The sequence below is a fragment of the Chiloscyllium plagiosum genome, chromosome 12, assembly GCF_004010195.1.
Source record: "Chiloscyllium plagiosum isolate BGI_BamShark_2017 chromosome 12, ASM401019v2, whole genome shotgun sequence".
Classification (NCBI taxonomy): Eukaryota; Metazoa; Chordata; class Chondrichthyes; order Orectolobiformes; family Hemiscylliidae; genus Chiloscyllium; species Chiloscyllium plagiosum.
The window spans coordinates 13,307,310-13,325,998 of record NC_057721.1 but is presented as its reverse complement, the minus strand read 5'-3'; the positions used below and the strand labels follow the sequence as shown (position 1 = coordinate 13,325,998).

Below are 18,689 nucleotides of genomic sequence, written 5' to 3'. Positions count from 1 at the left end.
CCAGCCTAACTCCCTGAGTTCCCGAATGACCTCCCCACCCCTCTTCCTACCTATGTCGTTGGTGCCAATGTGCAGCACGACTTCTGGCTGCACACCCTCCTCCTTAAGGATTCTAAAGACATGGTCCGAGACGTCTCGGACCCTGGCACCCGGGTGGCAACAAACCAACCGAGAGTCTCGCCCATGTCCACAGAACCGCCTGTCTGTCCCTCTAACTATAGAGTCTGACATGGTCCGAGACGTCTCGGACCCTGGCACCCGGGTGGCAACAAACCAACCGAGAGTCTCGCCCATGTCCACAGAACCGCCTGTCTGTCCCTCTAACTATAGAGTCTCCTATAACTAGCGCTCTCCTCCTCTCCCCCTTTCCCTTCTGAGCCTCAGAGCCGGACCACGTGCCAGAGACCCGGTCACTGCAGCTTTCCCCTGCTAGGTCATCCCCCCCAACAGTATCCAAGTGGAATACTTATTGTTGAGGGGAACGACCACAGGGGATCCCTGCACTGCCTACTTCCTCCCCTTCCCAGGAGCTGGAGCTGGCTGCACTTCCTGTAGATGAAGTCAGCAGGAGCATCGGTGGTCACCCCTACCTCAAACATCCTGCAGGAGGAACATTCCACTGCCTGCGCTGCCATAACTCTACACTTAGTCTCCAAAACAAGAACACTAAGTAGCTTACCTTTTTTTTAGGTTAGAGGAGGAGGAGAGTGGGAGACACTACACGTGTAGTGTCTCGGGTTCCTTCTCTACTCGAATAACAATCACTTACCTTCCTGACTGGCTTTGCGCTCCGACTTCACTTCCGCCCAGTTCCCGCCGCTCTCTGCTGCAAAAAGACTGTTGGCGTGTAGTGACAGATCGTGAGTGACAGATGTGTGAAGTTACCAAACAACCTCCAGCATCACGCTGTCAATACTGACAGATGGTGCTATCTTCCACTGGAAGTGATGATCAGACCAAAATCTTTATATGTACCAGGGAGTTGATTCATTTGCTGTGGCAAGTGTTCTACGGCATAGATTGCTAATGTGGCATTGTTCATGTGGAGCAACTCTCTGATGAGGACTTGGGATGACTTTGTCAGTTGCGCTAAGGCTGAACAGTTTTCTGTCACTAATCATAAAGTTGGACACCCTCTGTGGAAAACCTTAAGACAAATGACAGCTGCAAAGATAAAAATGTGCCAAAATATCGGTGTCTTAACTGACCTTGTCCATCATGATGCTATGGAAAGAAGCGATCACATTGAATATCTTCATACGTACAGTTCTTTTTAAATCCAGTTCACGATGAACTTCCAGAAGTCTTCTCTAATCATATAAATAATAAAAGGAGTAGGGCCAATTAAAGGACCCGGATTCATGATAGTAGGCAGTGGAATGATTGAGGCACTGAATTAGCAATCTGTATTGTTTTTTACCGAGGAAGAAGATGCTTTCAAAGTTTTAGTGAAAGAAGAGCGAGTTGAGATACTGAATGAACTAAATATTAATAAAGAGAGAGCACTTAGTGTAGCAGTCATCAGGATTGAATCTAATGCAGGTGAAGATATTGAAGGAGGAATGGGTAGCACAATTCATAGTCATCCAAACCTCTTTAACACATGAATGTTTCAGGAGAACTGGAGAATTGCAAATTCTTGTTCAATTGAGAGTTTGGGGATGAACTTAGATAGAATGGTGAGTTTAACATCATTGGTGATTAAACTTTCAGAAATGATTATCTTGGATAATATTGACATCCACTTGGACAAATGTGGATGAGTTAATATTAGCCAGCATGGATTTCAACAGGGAAAGTTATTTTTGTTGAGCTGACAAAGGCTTGGTGAGGGTCATGTACGTGAACCAGCCAAGTGTTTGATAAAATGCCACACCACGGGCTTGTCAGCAAATTTGAAGCCCATGGAGAAAACGGACAATTGATACAAAGTTTTCTGTGTGGCAGGAAACAGTACAGAAGTGGTAAGTTTTTATTTTTTTTTTGTTTCCCATCTGGAGGACTGCACAGACAAATTGGGAAGCAAAATTCCAGCAGCCTCAGTAGTGAGACCATCCTGCATTATGGATTTTCCTGGATTTTTGGACATCCAGGTCAGGTGGCATCAAGGGTTGTTCAGATTTGCTGACTCAGTGTGGGAATTAGACTGATACACACATTCGAACAAAGCAACAAAACTGATAACTAACAAAAAAAAACTGAATTAATGTTTAGAGTTCCGTGACCTGAAATGTTGATTCCTGCTCAGGCCCGAAACGTCGATTCTCCTGTTCCTTGGATGCTGCCTGACCTGCTGTGCTTTTCCAGCAACACATTTTCAGCTCCTGCTTTCTTACCACAGATGTCACCAGACCTGCTGAGTTTCTCCAGCAATTTCAGTTTTTGTTTCAGATTTCCAGATCCACAGTCCTTTAGTTTTAAAACGGGATAACTGGTTTCTCACATCAGCAAGAACCAGCAGCTATCTACATTATCCTGGTATTTGTTCTTACCACAGATGTCACCAGACCTGCTGAGTTTCTCCAGCAATTTCAGTTTTTGTTTCAGATTTCCAGATCCGCAGTCCTTTAGTTTTAAAACGGGATAACTGGGTTTCTCGCATCAGCAAGAACCAGCAGCTATCTACATTATCCTGGTATTTGAAAAATAAGTCAATATTTTGTTCAAGTGAATATTTGAGAATTGGAAATTTTCAATCCTAGTTTCTGAACAGAGATTTTGGATTCTTAGCCTCAAATCATTTGCACCATGGGGCAGAGTAAAAGTTCCTGCTGTTCTTGACATAGACATGGGTGTATAGGGCACAATGTCAAATTTGTGGATGGCACAGGATTCTGACACATCCTGAATGGGGAGGATAGCAATCGATATGAAGATGACCTTGACAGGCTGGTGGTATCATTTAGCATATGACAGATAAAATTTAATGCAGGGAGGTGTGAAGTGATAGATATTGGTCGGAAGAATGACAAAGGGCAATATAAATAAATTATACAATACTAAGGGGAAGTTCAGGAACAGGGGACCTGGGAGTATATGTAGCCAAGATTTGAAAAGAGGCAGATCAGATTGAGAAAGTGATTAGCAAGGCACATTGAATCAAAAACTTTATAAACCAAGGAAAATAGTCCAAAAGCAAGGAGGCAATGATGAATTTATGAAGTCATGGATCAGCATCAACTATTGTGTCCAATTCTGAGCATGACATTTAAGGAAGGTTTTTGGGAGGCTGCAGAAAAGGTGGACAAGAATGGTTCGCAAAATGAGACATTCTCTTTACTCCGAAAAATTGGTGAAAGTAGATGCTTATGAAGAGATTTGATAGAAGTATTCAAAACCACACGGAGAAGAGCAGATAGAGAGGAATTGTAGAATTGAAAACTATCGGACATCGATTTAAAGTGATTAGCAAAACACGAGGCGATAGGAGGAATCTTTCTTTTTTAATGCGGTGATTGGCTAGGGTTGGGAATGGACTGTCTGAGAATGTGACCAAGGCAGAATCAGTTGTGGCTTTCAGGTAAGATTGGATAATTATCAGAAGATCAAAACTCTTTTATTTAAAAAAGGTGGGTGGGTGACATGAGCTGAGTTGAACTTTTGGCCAGGGTAGGCTGTGATAATCTGGTAATTTTTGGGTTGGGGTGATGTAACTAAAGGAAAGAGATCCCAAATGGGATGTGAAGGAGGAAAAGAAGCATTTTGCACCGGTAAGTTCTCTGCTTGGGAAATAACCTACAAAGAAAAGTACCCAAATAGTTCATTATCTGGATGTTGAGATTGCTCACAAATACCTTTCAGATATCCCGTGAATTAGAATAATTCAGAACAATGAGTGGGTGGCACAGTGGTTAGCACTGCTGCCTCACAGTGCCAGAGACCTGGGTTCAATTCCTGCCTCAGGCAACTTCTGTGTGGAGTTTGCACGTTCTCCCCGTGTCTGAATGGGTTTCCTCCGGGTGCTCTGGTTTCCTCCCACAGTCCAAAAATGTGCAGGTTAAGTGAATTGCCCATGCTAAATTGCCCGTGCTAAATTGCCCATAGTGTTAGGTGAAGGGGTAAATGTAGGTGGAATGGGTCTGGGTGGGTTGCTGTTCGGAGGGTCGGTGTGGACTTGTTGGGCTGAAGGGCCTGTTTCCACACTGTAAGTAATCTAATCTAATGTCCCTCAAAAAAAATTTCCAAGCGCAAAGACAGAGTGTCATGACACTATGTGGGGCAATGTGTTTCAGGACTAGCTGCCTTTTAGCTTTATAGTCTTTCTTGGCAATGTAGGAGAAAATGAGGACTGTGGATGCTGGAGAGCAGGGTCGAAAAAGATGGCGTTGGAAAGGCACAGCAGGTCAGGCAGCATCCAAAGAGCAGGAGAGCCAATATTTCAGGCATAAGCTGTTTATCAGGAATGTTATTCCCGAAACATCAACTCTCCTGCTTTTTGGATGCTGCCTCACTAGTTGTGCATTTCCAGCACCATCTTTTTCAACTTTTATTGGCAACATAGCCAAAGGGAATGGCCAATTTCCACTGGTCCTGGTTTCGAGTCTGAATTATACACTATTGAGAAATTTAGTGGACAGATGTCTGTGGGTAAATACTTTGTTTCTCTTAATGTTTGCAAATTATTTATTCTTGCCATTTCCTGATGTTTACAATTTATTCTGAAATATGTTTTTGCAGCAATACAATTTATCATAATTAGTCATAATAGTTTCCCTCTGATTGTGAGTTACTTACCACTTTATGGTTCTGAAATTTCTTGAGAATTATTTGTGTGGCTTTGAACTGCAGCCAAAAAATACAGGTGCAAAAGAGAAATTTGGTTGCTAAATGGAATCCTATGTGAATGTAGCCTTTTGAAGGATGGATCAATGGAGTTTAGAATGGGATGCGAAGAAAGAATTGGGAGGGCAAACAGTAGTGACAGAGCAAATGGTTAAAAATTATCCACCCTGACTGTTTTGATAACTTCCAAATTTCAGATTTCTTCAAAAAGAAGACAAATAATGGTTAATATTTCCCAAAAAAAAGAGATTTAATAATGCAGTGTTGGCAATGGAACCAAACATGAAGCTGATCAGACACCCTTGATTTTCAAAATTCTCACCTAAGTTTTCAAGCCCCTCTATTATCTCACTCCCCCGCTACTTGCATCAGTTCTACAGCCCTCCAAAATCCCTCTTTCCCCAATTCTGGAGCATCTCCAATTGTAATTGTCCTATTATTGGCAACTATGTTTTCAGCTCCCAAGGCCCTCAACTCATGAATTTCCTCTTTAGAACTCATTACCTCTCTCTCTCTTCTCTTAAACACTCCCTTTAAAACCCATCCTTTGACTAAGACCAGATTTTTGCAGAATTATGAAGTCAAACAATCAAAATTTTGCCAGCAGGCAGGGTAGTTTTCACACAGGTGGGAAATCCAATTCAAAGAGGTCACCTTTGTACAATGGCTGTTCTGAGGGTGTTAATCTACAGTGAAGAAGTCACAAATGGATGCAAATGTTGTTACAAGGTAGATGAGCTGTATTCAAGTGTCGCAACCTGATGCAAAGAGAGCTGGGTTTTCTAACCACCTTGTATCAACACACACCAGCCTTTGGCCTCTAACACTCTGATTCTGAGTCGACAGGTCTGACGTGATCCCATTCCCACCTTCCTGGAGAGAAAATTGAATCTAATAGGGCCCTCAAAGCAAGTCAAATTTTTGCATTGAGCTAACAAATTGCAAGTGAACTTCGCCCTAATCTTTCGTTCACCTATCTTTTGATTGTGCTTTTGTAAAAGTTGGGATACTTTAAAACATTAAAGGCTCAGTATAAATACAACCTATTGTTGAATAAAGGGAAAATGCTTGAATGTTAGATTTAATTTTTTTTGTATAGATGAGAAAGCTACATCAGAAATACTAGTTTAAGAAGCCATGAGGAATCTGAATAATGCAGCTGCAGATATATTATGAATTGGCTGAAAACCACATGAATAGGGTCCTTCAACTGCTGAAAGTGAGAAGTGATAAGACAGATTTATGATGAGAAAGTACCCTGATGAGCAAGTACCTTGTTCCACAGTCACTAAGAAGTTTCATACTGTCCGAAAAATTCAAGCACAATTCGTCATGGCGAGTTTAAAAATACAGTGTGGATCAAGACAGCAAGGACCGTGCAATTCACCAGTAGTCATTGGAAAGTACTCTCATTGTTGACCTCCAGAATAAGAAAATTGGATAAGATTTCTCGATGTTATGTTGCTTTTTTGCCTTTCGTAGCTCTGGGTCATGTTATTGCCATGATTTTGCAGGGCCTAATGATGATGCTGTACAATGTGCAGCAAAGAGACTGCTTTTTGACAGCTACGCCTTCTTATACATAGGCATTTTATCGAAATGGCTCCTAAGTTGAGGAGCGAGGTCAGAAGAAATCTTACCCAGTTGAACAAGTGCTATGTTGCCAAGCTGATGCAAGTCACTTTTTTGAGAATGTCATTCTAAAATTAGGATATGAGATGTCAGAATGAGTGATTATGCAACACTGTGTGTTTGATTTTTCTGCCAGAGCTGGATAACTGGAGGCTTGTGGAGGCAGCATTGGCTAGCCTGTTATGGGTGAGAAGCAGTGTCTGGATGTTAACCATGAATCTTCCACCTGCTTTTTATAGGGATGCACTGTCTGGATCCCTGGGGCAGTTTGCAAAGTTCTAGTCATATGATACTTCTACTTTCTACCTTTGCTTGGCGTAGGTACTGAAGAGATTGGACAAAAATCAGAATTGCGCCGTCAAGAAATCTTTTTTGCCATTTTTTCTCCCTTTATGCTTTTTCATAATAACTTCAGAATCTCACTGAGTGGTGACTACTTAATCTCCATGCAGTTGCATCTGGTTCTTCATCCAGCTCTCCTTATTTTTACGCGTTTCTCTGCTCTCCTCCCCAAAGGAACTAGGCAGCACCAATTCCCAACCTGCAAGTTGGGCCAGGTACCTGGAACTACATCTCTGCCCTTGCTTGCCCCAAACATCGTCCAGCCTCTGTCACTGCACACTCCATTGGCACCAGCCTCTTCAACCTCTATCCAAGGCAGTCAGCATGGGCAAACCATCAGCCTCACCATACTCTCATAGCTGCTCACACACCAACTCACACACCACATCAGCCCTTCAACATTTGACTTTTTGAAGCCCAGAGATACCTAGGACTTGTATAAACTCATTGAATATGGAAACAGACCCTTCGACCCAACAGTCTACCAGGATTTGTTTCCTTTTGCGCATCCCAAGCAGATGCATGAGATACATCTTGTGGCTCTTATCTTGCTTTCTTAGCACTCATTCACTTTGTGTTAACTCTGATATTACCAACTTCCCTGGCTTACTATGAATTTCAGGGCAGAGAGAGAGAGAGAGGGGTAGGCAGCTTGTCATTAGGTGAGGGGGAATGGGGGAGAGTACTGAACAGTCAACTGTCTGGACATGTTGATGTATGTCTTCACATTGTGCCCACTTCAGACATGCAGTTTATGCAAACAGAGACTGCTTGTTTCAAGCAAATGACCATGCTTGAAAGGGCCGGAAATGTGTTGCTGGAAAAGCGCAGCAGGCCAGGCAGCATCCAGGGAACAGGAGAATCGACGTTTCGGGCATAAGCCCTTCTTCAGGAAAGGGGACCAGCAATCAGTGGGGAGGAGAGGGACTATAGTAAGTTAAAGGTTTTGTGATGCTTTGTCAAGGGTCTTGGCTAATTCCAGCCCAGGCAATGCCTACTTCTATCAGAGTGAGGGCATCCCTGTCCTTGCAGTTCAGGGATTGGACCAACCAGTCCAGGGATTATGGTTAAAGCAGTCAGAGAGTTGTGAAGACATCGATCTGGAGTTAGGTCCACATTTTCTGCAGTGAGAGAAAGGGAGGGGTAGAGTGTCGTTAAAGTAGAGAGAAGAGCAGTTAATAATGATGTAAGAGCAGGAGGGGTGGAGAGGTATCTCCAGTTGAGTGATAAGTGTCTATTTAGCTTATCCATATCGCTCATGATTTCATAAACCTCTAAACGGTCACCCCTCAGCCTCCGGGAAAACAGCCCCAGCCTGTGCAGCCTCTCCTTATAGCTCAAATCCTCCAACCCTGGCAACGACCGTGTAAATCATTTCTGAACCCTTTCAAGTTTCTTACTTAGATTACTTAGTGTGGAAATAGGCCCTTCAGCCCAACAAGTCCACACTGACCCACTGAAGCGCAACCCACCCAGACCCATTCCCCTACATTTACCCCTTCACCTAACACTACGGGCAATTTAGCATGGCCAATTCACCTAACCTGCACATCTTTGGACTGTGGAAGGAAACCGGAGCACCCAGAGGGAACCCACGCAGACACTGGGAGAACGTGCAAACAGTCAGTCGCCTGAGGCGGGAATTGAACCCGGGTCTCTGGCGCTGTGAGGCAGCAGTGCTAACCACTGTGTCACAATATCTTTCTGATAGGAAAGAGCCCAGAATTGCACGTGATATTCCAAAAGTGGTCTAACCAACGTCCTGTATAGCCGTAACATTATCTCTCAACTCTTATACTCAATGCTGTGACCAATAAAGGAAAGTATACCAAATGTCGTCTTCACTATCCTAGGGGGAAGTAAATTGTTAGGCTGACTATGCTGAATGGCTTGTTTAAGGTCAGATCAAAATGAATACAAGAAGACGGTGGTACTTTGATATCGAGAGCAAATTAATTAGCTTAATCTACTTTAGATATATGCAAACTAATGAATGCATCTATGAGTTTAATCTACTTTCGACATGTTCAACTGGCAAGTGTTACTGCCTTCTGCCCGTGCAGGACTCCTGAGTGGCGCTGAGCTCTGTCTCAGTTTGCACAGCACCAACCTTACAAGTTCCATTTTGATGATGAAACCATCCCCCAAGCTGGGAAAAATCTCCAGCATTAAAACTGTTCTGAAACTGAGTACTTTTCCGAAGCATTCCCTTCCGAAGAAACACGTCCAATCGTCTTTGTGTCTCGGCACAACACTCTGTTCCTGAGCCAAGCTCAATGCAATTACCTTCGATCAAAGCAGGCTGTTTATACACCCGGCCGGTTTATCATGGATTTCCCCTTTAATTTCTTATTGCTATGTCCAACTCACCCTTAATAGTCTGGTGTGGAGGTAGCATTTTTAAGCATGACACTACAGGAAGTCGAGAAAGCTTTGAGAAGGCATTAGCAGGTCCGTGTATGAGGACAAAGGTTTTCCTGTCAATTCATTGGTGGCCTTTTGAATTTTTTTTCCCACCTTTGCATTTCAGAGTGCAAGAAACTTAAGAGATGGGCAACTTATCTACACAGTTCACTTCCTCTTACATTAGGTCTAAATCCTTGCTGCACCGATTCCATAACAGCGAGCCTATATTTGGGAGTTCTTTTGAGACCTCACGTTAAAATAACTGAGCAAGGTCATTGAGGACAGTGCATCCAGTAGTGTGGCCTTGTTTTTGTGAATAAAATGGCCAGTTGGCCATCGGTCATGTCAGTGCCAACACTTCACCGAATTAAGTAATTGAATCTCAACTCTTGAATAGAGATCAAGGATCTGAAGTTGATAGATGACAACAAAATTGCACAAATATCAACTGGATCAAACCTGAAGCTATGAACAGCAACCCTGGACATGCCTCGTGATAGAGATCATGTGTAGTTTAGTTTGGGAAACCGAAGAGTCTGTCGGACTGTGGCAGCATAGGACAAACATTTGCAAACAGTTGCATTTCAATCCTCACAGTCTGGTATTAAATGATTCACCAAGTGGAAGACACCAGTTTAATTGCAGATTGTTCATGTGATTCTAGTTTGCAAATTTTGTTGAACGCCTAACTGCTTTTTAACAAGGACAGCAGCAAAGTGGTCCTCCCGACTCCCACTGAAGTATTGCACAACGTTAGCACTGCATCTTGCAGTCGTCGGGTGTTTTACGAGGATGACCGAGAGACAGAAGCAAACTTCACCGACTTATTGTACAACCTGCCTTTCGCCTGGGGAAGTAAACCTTACTCAAACGTCTCGTAACTTACTCAAATCTAGGCCACTCAAAGGAAAATCCTCTCCCTAAGGTTTCCTGAATTAATCCTTCACAAATAAGTTTGTACGATTCTTGGTAAGATGTCACAAACACAGAGATCTGGTCATTGCCATTATAAATCCACTTGAGTTTCAGTGAGAAACTCAAGTAAAAGGAGAACTGTTATCCCTCGGATAATTAATAAGACCAATGAAAAGCTCTTCCAGCACCACTAATCCAGAACCAGGGTGCAGATTAAGTAGACTGCAAGCTATTTCCCCGAGCACATAAGGAGCTAAATGCTGGCTTGATAACTTGCCCATCAAGTTCTGCGCAAACTACCTAAGGGGCAACTAAACCTACGGGAAGCTGAAGTTTCTCAAAAAATAGAATTTTGCCTTTGATTTATTTTGCTTGAGCCAGTTTTCTTTCAAGTTTTGGAATCTTCATTGACATTCGATTTTAAATTCAAAGTCATTGTATACTTTCAAGTTATATTCCAACATTGCACTAAACCACTTCTCAATGTTTTCTACAGGGATTATGCAAAATAAATCATCTGAATTTAGCTATTCTGGGAGCTATCCAGAATCGAGGCAGAATCGAGCAAGGTCAATGGTACTTTCAAGAATGTAGTTTTAGAGATGCCATTCTGACAATGAGGTTTCAGTTTGATGTGTACACCTTGTTGTCTCATTGTAGATAGGCTGAGATACTTTGAATGACATTCCAATACCTGTTTAAATAGCACCATTTCCTCTCTCTTTCTTTGCCCCTTAGTCAACAAGAATTACAAACCCTCTTCTTAAACTACCATTGAAATGGATAAGAACTCTGGTAGCAGATAAATTTATGCATTGGGTTTGGAAAACTTTAAACAAGAAAAAGCTGTACCAAAGTTTGGCTTCTTGAACAAAACTTCCATTGTTTCCTGGCTTACCTTCAAAAGGTTTAATCTAAGATCGAAGACCATTTAACCTCCAAGAGAGCATGACAATCCATCACACTTGTGGTAATTGTACAAACACAATAATGCTCTGCTGCTTTGACAAGTGTTTTCTTTCCATTTTCCCCCCCACTAAATGTCTCTGTCCCAAAGCTCTGCTCTGTGGCATATTTGTACAAGATGTACATGCAAGGGGAAGCTGAAAAGTGAAACAACATGTTTTTTTAGTTGCACCATGACCCTTTCTCTTGCTGTGCCCTTTCTTAAACAGTGGGGAACTATGAAAACAGCTTCGTCCAGCTCAAATGCTGTGAATTGTTTTGACACTAAACTTGTCCTGGCTGATTCAAGAACTGGGCCACAAGCTTAAGAACACATGCAGAGCACTCCTCAATGGCTCAGTGAAATGTATAGGCTCACCACCTCTGGAAATGACACCTGGTAGCTGTTGTATTAACTGGTTTCATTTGGAGCCAAAGGCCAATGCTCTACGATTGACCTTTCTCCTTGAATTTGGTTTGGCCTGAGTTCTTTTACACTATAAAACAACTCTTGCTGTAGGAATGTATGTATGTGTGTGTGTGTAGACAGTTGGACTTTTCTACAGTGGTTGCAGGTTCCATTGGCAGTCTCTGTCAAGATGAACTCGTTGGAGGCTGTGTTGGAGATGGGCTGTGAACTGGTACTCCGACAAGGCTGTGTCACATTCTTGAGTGGAGGAATTAATTTTTAATAGTGTTTGCAATTTGGGTCTTATGTTTGAGAAGCATTTTGGAAGCATAAATACAGGTTTCTTTACAAATATAGTTATTTGAAGGGAGCTGGACTCGGTGAGTAATGAATACAAAGACCTCAGTTAGTTTTGGCATGGTTGTGTGAATTGCATTCTGAAGCAACTCAGTGTCATGTTATTGTATGGATGTGGACGTCTACACTGGAGATGATGGAGGACGGGTTGTAATCTCCACCACTGTTACTGGCAGGGCATTCCATGAACTAACGACTCGCTGAGTGAAGAACCTACCCCTAAAATCAGTCCTATATCTACCCCCCCTTAATTTAAAGCTATAAATAAGTGTCATGTTATTGTATGGATGTGGACGTCTACACTGGAGATGATGGAGGACGGGTTGTAATCTTCAGGTCACCTTTAAAGAAATATACAGGCTGTCTAATTCATGCTGTCTATCAAGGTCATTTCAAAGTCTTCACTGGGATTTCACTGCCATCCACGCTATAATTGCAGCAAGAGGAACAGTCAGTTTTCTTTTTAACCAGTTGTATTGAGCCTCATTTTTCATACTTTTTTCCTAATAGTAGCCTGTTCATAAACTGGATTCAATTGAATAGTTCATTATATGACTACCATATATAGACAAAGGAACAAAACCATTCAGTTCATCTCTGCAAACAACCTCCGCAGTTTCCTTTCAATTTATTAACCTGTCCATTTTAATCTACATTGATCTTCTTTGATCGGAGAACTACTTCTAGAAATCAATCCTGCTCAGACCTTTAGAACTTTGAGTCTGCTTTCCTTTTTGCTAACCTCGAGGTTAGCTGGAAATAGTGTTCCATATGATGCAAGTCCAGTTATTCCTTAAATTGTCTGTTTCTCTATAGTCTTCCTTTCTTGAAAACTCCTCTAATGGAGTCTTAACCTTTTTATTCTCTGCACAAGCTTCAGAGTGACTTCTTGACTAGAACTGTTGAGTTCAGAAGTAGAGATGCCTTACTGTTATTATACAGGGCTTTGCTGAGACTGCACATGGAGTATTGTGTGCAGTTTTAGTCCCCACTAGCAAAGAAAGGATATGCCTTCCAACTAGGGAGTACAGGGAAGGTTCACTAGGCTAATGTTGGGGATGGCAGGGCTGCCCTATGGGGAGAGATTGGTTCAACTTGGTGTGTATTCATTATTGTTCAAAGGATGAAATCGATCCAACTGAAATGTGTAAAATTCTTTCAGAGCTGAACAGATTAGATACAGAGAGGATGTCTCCCCAGTCTAGACCAGGGACACAGTGGTGGGACGTGAAATAGACAATTTTGGGGTGAGATGAGGAAAACATTCTTCACTCAATGGGTCGCGATCCTGTAGAATTCTCTACCACAGAAGGCCAAGTCACTAAATATACTAAAGAAAGAGATATGCATTGTTAGAGTTTTAAAGGCATCAAGGGTGTGGGGAGAAATTGGGAATGTAACATTGAGATAGAGGATCAGCCAGGATCATGTTGATTGGCAGAGCAGATTTGAAGGGTTGGATGGCCTATTCCTGCTCCTAACTTCTGTTCCTCTTCTTTCTCACTTGCTCAGTCCTTTCAAAAGATGCTAAAATCTGAAATATTTAGCTCCCAACCGTGCCCAGTTTGCTGCTTGAACTTTTAAAATTTATAATGCATCATGTACTTCGGTCTGATTTGTGCTAACTCTTTATTTCATGCAATAGATATTTAAGCTGGAAATCTACTAGGTGTTCTTGAATTATTTCAAATTTCTGAATCAAATTTATTGTTTTATTTCATAGGTTTTGAAAGTAGTGGTGCCTCAACTCCTGCAACTAAATGCAGGGAGGGATAGCACAGTGGTTATATTAGTGGACTTGGAATCCAGAGGCCTGGGACTTATAGTCAGATGCAAGTTCAAATTTCACCACAGAAGCTGCTGGATTTAAATTCTGCTGCTAATCACTAGACAGGTTCAAGATAAAGGACAATTGGTGGCAACAACCCTTACCCAGTGCCACATACTGGCAGAGGTGGTAAATACCACAAGACGCCAGGAGTGGTCATCTGGGAAAATATCCATGAAGCTGCTACCGGTTCTGTTTCAAAATTACAGGGCATATTTCTAGCAACATGAGATTTCTGTATGTATAAAACGTTATCAAAACAGTATTATTTGTGACTGGATTTACCGTTTTTTTTTCTGAACAGGAGAATGTTATAGCTGAATTGTCTGCAAGTACCCTCCGGCAGCCAGAACGTCTCTCCCACAATGAGAAAGCAGGTAGAAACATTAGAAATTGTCTCCCTGTAAACTGTCTGATTTTGTTAAAGAGTTCTGTCCATTGTGGAAATGGACTGCCGCATTTTGAACAGTTCACATTGGCTTCATCTTATTCTTAAGAATAGTCATGTGCTTGTAGATGCATTCTGTGATCAAAGGGATTAAGAGTCTTTGATGCCAGCCAAAGTTCCAAATGGCACCTTGCTGGTCAATCAATTAGTGAATATAAGAGAAATAACAACGAGCAGTCCGAGGTTGGGATTCTGCATTGGTTTAACCTCATGGTGTTTGCATTATATTTGTAAAGAGCTGTGTGGCTGGCTTGAACTTTTAGAAGTGCCACAATTTGGGGATATTTACTGTCTTGACCCATGCTCCAAATTGGCAGAGCTCTGGATTGAAAGTGATCTCCCAAAATTAATTTATGAAGTTGAGTGAGATATATTGGGCTACGTTTTTTTTTAAGTCAAGACAAGAAAGGGTTCGGAAAAGATTTACAAGGATGTTGCCAGGGTCAGAGGATCTGAGCGCTAGGGAGGGCCTGAATAGGCTGGGGCTGTTTTCTCTGGAGCATCAGAGGCTGAGGGGTGATCTTATAGAGGCTCATAAAATGGTGAGGGACATGGCTAAGGTAAATAGACATGGTCTTTTCGCTGGGTTGGGGGAGTCCGGCTCTAGAGGGCACAGCGTTAGGGTGAGAGGGGAAAGATTTAAAAGGGACGTAAGGGGCAACTTCTTCACACAGAGGGTGGTGCTTGAATGGAATAAGCTGCCAGAGAAAGTAGAGAAGGCTGGTGCAATAACAACATTTTAAAAGGCATCTGGATGGGAACGTGAGCAGCAAGGGTTTAGAGGGATTTGGGCCAAGTGCTGGCAAATGGGACTAGATTAGTTTAGGATATCTGGTCGGCATTGATGAGTTGGACCAAAGGGTCTGTTTCTGTGCTGTACATCTCTGACTCTCTCCCACGTCCCCAAAAATACAAACTTTACTAAGGTAGTGCGCCAATGTCCATTTCTCCTCCCCGCAGTCTTTTTTTTTCAACTTGGGTAGATAACATCAGAACAAAAATAAATGTGGCATTTATGATCGAATCTGACAGTGGAATAAAATAGTTGGCGACATAATTTGCAGATCGGGCAGACTGAACAGAAAGTTATTACTTTTCATCACAAAACAGGTAAAAACTATGCAAGGTGAACAGGCATTTCTCATCACAGAAATTATGTCAAAGTGTTTGTAAGTTTTGTGACTCCAAACAAGTAGATATGAAAGTAAATAGCAATTGAGAGATTTGTCAAACTCAGTGGAACCTTCTCAGCACGACATTGAGACCAATCGTGCAGATATCAACATTTCAATATAAAATGTAGTCATCATTGAATTGGTCATAACGATTTGACGTAGTTCCAAAATCAATTTGGCTTAATTTTAATTGGCGTGGTTGAATTTCAACAGTTCTTCTCTGGATGATGATGGCATTGACTTTGACTTTGAGGTCTAATCCTCCAGATAAGGTTGGCTCAAACGGGAACTTATTAAAACCTTTGGACCTGTAACCTTATTTACAAGGGTTAGGCAGTTAGAAATTAAGTCACTGTGGCCCTTGCCATTCATAAAAAAGTGCTTCGAATAAATATTTTGAGGAGAAAACCTTCCATGCTGGAGCTAATCTGTTGTATTTAACCAACATTGACCCTCGTTCCAAACTGGTGTCAATTCATTAGGATTGGAATGAGGGGATATATAGAAACACTGGTTTTATTCTCTGTTTTTTACTAGTAATTTGAAACAAATTTCATAACTATTTCATGAGCTTGGCTAAGTTTAAATAATTCCAAAGTCACCAGAATTGAATCTGCATGCTTTCTGATTTGGCACATCAAAGCTTGATACTCTGTAACCCTCCTCCAGTAGTTTGAAAGGTTGGCATGGCTTGTGGAATGCAGCATGTAGTCTGCCCAGTGCCTCCCTCCTATCCTGAGGCCTCTCTTACGGGTCTCTGGAGGGTGGCAGAGATGCTGGATGCCCAACCCATCCTGGGGCCTATTGAGGCCTTTCAAATGATGACCACACGACGTGGGAAGCCTGGCAACTTTCACTTCCTGGGCAGGAAAGGGGTCGTTCCTTCTTTTCATGGGTCTCCAGTATTCATCGTGGGCATCCTTCTTGTCTTGTATGCTATTCCTTCCATGCACCACCGCACACATCCACTCGCTGACCTCCACCCCCCCCCCCCCCCAGAACTGACCACCACACCCCTTCCCCAAACTCTCAACCCCAACAGACCCAGCCCCAAACTCCAACATCCCATTCAGTTGTAACTTGGTAACCTTTAGCTCATGGCTTATCTTCTGGGGGGATGGTCGGGGCCCTGGCAGTGGCCACCCCACTCTTCCCTGGCATTGCTGGGATTACAGAGCTGACAGCCATCAGACTCACCAGCCGCTGTCTCAAAGACAGGACCTCCTCCCTGATGTGAGGTTTTATCAGAAAGCCATAAAAGCTGCTCCCAAATGATCAAAGGACAGTGAGGCACTGGGCAGTGGAGCATGCCATTGACTATTTACCCACCCCCAGGTGACCAGGGACCAGGGTGCCTCATAAAACCATCCAAATGGCTCAATTCACTGGCTGACCTTGCTGTCTTCTCTCCCCACCGAGGTAAATGTTCCAGGAATGTTGCTTTCACTGCTCTCTTGTCCTGTGTTGCGAGCTTGAACACTCAGCACTAGTAAGCTGGCTGACCTAAATTGGTAGCACAATTGGAGCGCTTTGGCTGATTTTATTTCCCCAGTAGGTGGCCCCAGATGAAGTCAGCTAAACTGCAGAGTTGGAGTATCAAACAGGGAGCCTCCTGGTCTGAGTTCCGTTAAGATTGGAGAGAGAGAGAGAGAGAGAAAGGAGCGAATTTTTTGCACAACTTTTCAAAATCCGGAAATGCATAGCAATTCTCGTATTAACATTTCAAAAACAAAACTGAGGATATTGAAGGATCGCAGATGTTCTGTGCTTTGTTCTATTGCTATATCATAGAAAAACAGCCTGCGTGTGGTCAATTGATTTAAGACAATGTGGTGCCTTCAGTGAAATTTCAAATTTCATTGTCATTATAATATATCCAGTAAAATAAGTTTTGTACTCCACTGTGTTAAAATCAGGATCCTGTTTCTCTTCATCAGAGAAACTGGACAGGCCAAAGAACATGCTGTTGAACATTTTTTATACTGGTTGATGCATACAAAATTACTATGGGAAATCATTTGCCACAGTTGTGTAAGTTTCTGTTTTTCCTCTGTGTAACACTAGGAGGCATCCCATCCTCAGCAAAATTAAACTGAGAAAAGAATTAGCAGTAGGTAATACAATCTGCGTTTCTGTCAAACTATATAGAACATTCTCACCCCATATCTAGGTCACTAAGTAAGCAAGGGTGCATATGGTAATAAATCATGATGTGGACAGAATGAGACAGACAAACTTATGAAAAGTTTATGCTAATTTTTGCAATTGTTTGGCAGATTTAATTCTGAGCACAAATGCCAGATTCAAACAAGTAGCAGCTGAATGCCAGACGAGTGAAGATACGTTTTTCTTATCTAAAGCAGGTAAGTGAATAACACAAAGATGACTTAATAACAAAGTAACGTCAGTGATGCTACAACAGTTTGCCCATTGCACAAATATTTGCAATTTCCTCTCACCTTTGGTCATCCATCAGAGATGGGGTAAGCAACAAAACTGTGACAGGTAATTTGAAATACTTAACAATTAATTTCCCAATGGTTAAGCATGCCACTTTATTGACGAGCAGAGCAGTCAGCTGTCTAGTTGTTTTAACTGCCTCAAGGACGTAAATAAATCTTTGAAGCTCAAAATCTAACATATATTTGAAAAATAAATTATTCGACATGGTTATAGAACATAGAAGAATACAGCGCAGTACAGGCCCTTTGGCCCTCGATGTTGCGCCGATCCAAGCCTACCTAACCTACACTAGCCCACTATCCTCCATATGCTTATCCAATGCCCGCTTAAATGCCCATAAAGAGGGAGAGTCCACCACTGCTACTGGCAGGGCATTCCATGATCTCACGACTCGCTGAGTAAAGAACCTACCCCTAACATCTGTCCTATACCAACTCCCCCTTAATTTAAAGCTATGCCCCCTCATAATAGCTGACTCCATACATGGAAAAAGATTCTCACTGTCGACCCTATCTAAACCCCTAATCATCTTATACACCTCTATCAAGTAAACCCTAAACCTTCTTTTCTCCAATGTAAACAACCCCAAGTGCCTTAGCCTTTCCTCATACGATCTTTCTACCATACCAGGCAACATCCTGGTAAACATCCTCTGCACCCGTTCCAGTGCCTCCACATCCTTCCTATAATATGGCGAGAAAACTGCACACAATACTCCAGATGCAGCCGCACCAGAGTCTTATACAACTGCAACATGACCTCAGTACTCCAGAACTCAATTCCTCTACCAATAAAAGCCAGTACGCCATATGCCTTCCTCACCGCACTATTTACCTGGGTGGCAACTTTCAAAGATCTGTGTACATGGACACCAAGATCCCTCTGCTCATCCACACTACCAAGTATCCGACCATTAGCCCAGTACCCCATCTTTCTGTTACTCTTACCAAAGTGAATCACCTCACACTTAGCTACATTGAACCCCAT

General features: G+C 42.4%; 1 protein-coding gene across 1 annotated transcript in view; it reads left to right on the top strand.

Annotated features, from left to right (window-relative positions):
- LOC122555488 (ralBP1-associated Eps domain-containing protein 2-like) overlaps positions 1-18,689 on the top strand; it is a 193,834-nt gene that overhangs the window by 135,484 nt on the left and 39,661 nt on the right. Inside the window, exons 10-11 of the mRNA XM_043701514.1 lie at positions 13,921-13,993; positions 17,516-17,602. Coding sequence (XP_043557449.1) covers positions 13,921-13,993; positions 17,516-17,602 — 160 coding nt within the window. The remainder of the gene's footprint in view (positions 1-13,920; positions 13,994-17,515; positions 17,603-18,689) is intronic.